Below are 3,622 nucleotides of genomic sequence, written 5' to 3'. Positions count from 1 at the left end.
TGTCTCCTATGGGAGCTGCTCCAGCCTCTGCTAATCCCTGTGGCCTCCTCTGGCCTTGCCCCAATTGCTCCATGTCCCTTTTATATTGAGGACCCCAGAACTGCGGCAGGGGGGTCTCAGAGAGCAGAGCAGAGGGGCAGGATCCCCCCGTGACCTGCTGCTCGCACTCCTGTTGCTGCAGCCCCGCACACGGGGGGGTTTGATTTACTGGGGTGGTGTTAGTTGCTGGAGCACAATTCTTGTTGAATGGCACCAGACCTTGTGAGAAGAACCTGGAGCTTGGCTGGAGCCTGCAGGAGTCTCTTCCAAAGGCTGAATTTCCAGTTCCAAAATGAGGGGTGTTACAGACAAGGGATGAGATGAGAGGAAACAGCCTCAAGCTGCTCCAGAGGAGGTTTAGATGGAGCTGAGGAACAATTCCTGCCCCAAAGGGTGCTCAGGCATTGGAACAGGCTGCCCAGTTCACACACTGGGTAGACGAGGCCCCCAGTGCCCTGGGTTAGTGGTGGCCTTGGCACTGCTGGGGATGCTTGGACTGCATGAGCTGAAAGGGCTTTTCCACCCTGGTTGCTTCCATGCTTCCATGAAGGATTGAGCAAGGCAGAGGTGGCAGCGTGCAGGGCATGTAAACAGGGCCTGGGACATGCTGCCTTCCTCCCCCTCCACGTCCTCACCCTGTTTCTCTTTCTGGAGACTACAAAAGGAGCTGGGCTGGGAGGGAGAGGGTGGCTTGGCAAATGTAGGGAGCAGCTGGAGAGGAGGAGGAGAAGCAGGATGATGTCACGTTGTCTGGAAGATCTGCTCTCACTGCAGCAGACTATGGAAATGAAGCCCCTTTCCCTCTGCAGGCAGTGTCACACAGCCTGCCTGCTCAGTGGCTATGGCGAGTGCTTCTGCTCTCCCTCTGCCTCCCTGCTGCATTACCTGCTTGGGAGCACTCTCCCCAACTCCTTGGTTGTCATTCCAGTGCCTCCATAGAGCCTGAGTGGACAAAATCTGCCTGGAAGCTGCTTCCCAGGATAACAGGGCTCTGGGTTTGCCTCTCTCTGTACAGCTGGTGTCTGCTGTTGTGGAGTACGGAGGGAAGCGGGTCCGGGGCAGTGACCTGTTCAGTCCCAAGGATGCTGTAGCCATCACCAAGCAGTTCCTCAAAGGACTCAAGGTATGGATGTGAGCTGGAGGGAACGATGGCAGCTTTACAGGGCAGGGATGTCAGGGCCAGGAAGTGCACTGGGTTTGAGGGCATAATCCTCATTGAAGCCCACGGGAGTTAGTTGCTGGAGTTTGGTGGTGAACACACAATGTACCCACCAGATGCTGCCTTTGCCCATCTTCTCTCTTTGCTTCCTTTATGAGTTCCCAACAAGAGCTTCTCTCCCACTGCAGGGGGTTGAGAACGTGTACACCCAGCACCAGCCTCTGCTTCAGGAGACACTAGATCAGCTCATCAAAGGAAAGCTCAAGGACAGCCAATATCCCTACCTGGGTCCCAACACTCTCCGTGACAGGTATTTGGGGCCTCTTAGGGCACAGCTTGGAACTAACAGCAGCTTCTCCCACTGTGGCCACTTGCTTTGTTGTAGCTGAGCAAGGTTTAGGCTTGGCAGAGAAATGTCTTCATTGGGTAGGTCTTTGTTGTATTCCCAAGGAGAGGATGAGCAAGGTTGTCTTCTTCCTGCTGGCCAGGATGTGACATTGCCATTGTAAGGGCTCAGGTGAAGGAGGGAGCCCTTGCTGCCAGGATGGTCACATGCTGGATTCCAACATGCCCCCTAACTTCAGTCCGTGCCATCTGGTGTTTATTTGGAGAGTCCCAAAAATAGCCCAACTGCAAAGCTCTCCCTTCTGAGCCAGTTGCTATTCCTGAGGAGAACAGGATCTTGCTGAATATGGCTAATAACAGGGATTGAAAAGAGCCCTGGCTGCTTCTAGCTGACTTTGCAGGAGCTCAGCTCATCTGCTGTCAGTGGAGTCATGAGAGGTAAATACAGGCCTCGGAGCGAGGGCACTGAATCCTTAGGGAGAAGACAGGTCCTCCTCTAACAGCATTTGGGACAAATCCCTCTCCTGCCTCTGCAGTTGCCTCTCTGGGAATGAACCTGCCAGTGGTAGTTCCCCAGCCAAAGGAGGGTGGTGATGGCAGATCTGAAGTGAGACCTGCAGAACAGCAGGAACTGCAGCCAGGCCCCCCCAGCCTGAGCTGACCAGAAACTACGGTGCTCTTCTGCCCTTGAGCTTCTCTTTTCAGTTCCTACTTCCCTTTCCCTGAGCTCTTTCACTTCCTTTCCTCTTGAAATGTATCTGGCAAAGGGGCCCCTGAGAATCCTGCTCCAAATAACCTGCAGGAAAGGTTAATTCCTACCTCGAACTGAAGGAAGGCAGAAGCTGGATGGAGGGAGATGGAGCGTTCTCCTCCCTCCCTTCCCCGCAGTGCTGTCTCTTAGCTAAAAGATGGGAATTCTCTACTTCTGTTATAGTAAATCTCAAAATACAAAGGCAGAGCTCCCAAACTCTTCTTTCCGTTAAATTCCTCAAGGTCTTTTCATAGTCTGGGATTGGCCTTGGGACAGTGACTGCGTCCAGTGGTGCTGCTGGACCAGATGTCTGCAAAATGATCCAAAGCCTAAGGGCATGTGGTTGTGAGGGTTGTTTCCTGGTGGGAAGGGGAGATCTGGTTGGGTTTAAGACATGGGAGCTGCTGGAATGAGGGTTTCTAACTCCACTGACCAAAAGTAGGCACCTAAATACTGTTGGGTTCTTTACCTGCTGCACAAAACAGGGGCCGCAGCCCCATGTTATCTCTGACTACGCAACACCATGAAGATGGGGGCTCATCTAAACCAGGTTTAGTGAGTAAGTTTGGAAGCAAAAGCCCATTTGCTGGTTTTGCCTTAGTGCCAAACCCCTTTGAGTGAGGAATTTGGATTGCATCCTTCCACAAAGCTGATAAAGGATAAAGGAGAGCCCAAGGCAAGCGGGGCTGCGCTGCCTTCAGAGGCTGGTGCTGCAGTGAGTGGCAGGAGTTCAGCAGAAGGTCGGGCCCGAAGCTTTGTGGTCTGTGATCAAAGGGAAGCAGTTCCCTGAACAGCAAAGAAGTGGAAAGGATTCTTTTGAACTTCATTCTTGCTGTATTAAACATGTGGTTGTTGAAAGAGAGAAAGAGCTCCCGGTCCAGGTTCAGCGGGAAGGAAAGGGGCTCTTTGCAAAGCACTGAGCAGGGTTCCTAGGAGAGAGCAGTGAGGAATTCGGCTTCCTTCTGCTTCTCTGTTTCCCCCTGTTACCCATCATCCTGGTCCTGCATCCCTCGAGCCTGCAGTCCCGTCCACCTTGCTGGCTTTGTGAGCAGCAGGTTTGTACCCAGCCCACCAGCCAGTGTCACTGCTCCACTTACAACCAAACCAGGGCTTCCAGGACCAGGCAGCAGCCTGGGAAACAGTGGGAAAAGGCAGCTGCTCCCTGGGGATCCAGCCTCAGCTCATCCCGTGTCTCTCCCAAGTAACTACAGTTACTCTCCTGCTTCTTGACACGGCTTGGGAAGTTCCCTTGTGGTTTATCATCTGCTTTAGAGCATTCTAAGACTGAACCCAGTCTTTCTCCCTGCGATCTTGTGGAGGGGACTGTT

At 53.2% G+C, this 3,622-nt stretch overlaps 1 protein-coding gene across 1 annotated transcript in view; it reads left to right on the top strand.

The window, feature by feature from the left end:
• VPS45 (vacuolar protein sorting 45 homolog (S. cerevisiae)) overlaps nt 1-3,622 on the top strand; it is a gene marked incomplete at its 5' end in the record, with an annotated part of 16,536 nt that overhangs the window by 6,295 nt on the left and 6,619 nt on the right. Inside the window, 2 exons of the mRNA XM_010017269.1 lie at nt 1,055-1,162; nt 1,387-1,508. Of these exons, the coding sequence (XP_010015571.1) occupies nt 1,055-1,162; nt 1,387-1,508 (230 nt within the window). The remainder of the gene's footprint in view (nt 1-1,054; nt 1,163-1,386; nt 1,509-3,622) is intronic.

This window comes from Nestor notabilis, unplaced genomic scaffold (genome assembly GCF_000696875.1).
Source record: "Nestor notabilis isolate BGI_N333 unplaced genomic scaffold, ASM69687v1 scaffold12816, whole genome shotgun sequence".
In the NCBI taxonomy this organism is placed as follows: Eukaryota; Metazoa; Chordata; class Aves; order Psittaciformes; family Psittacidae; genus Nestor; species Nestor notabilis.
The sequence above is the reverse complement of the archived record's forward strand: the minus strand, read 5'-3'. Positions and strand labels throughout refer to the sequence as shown.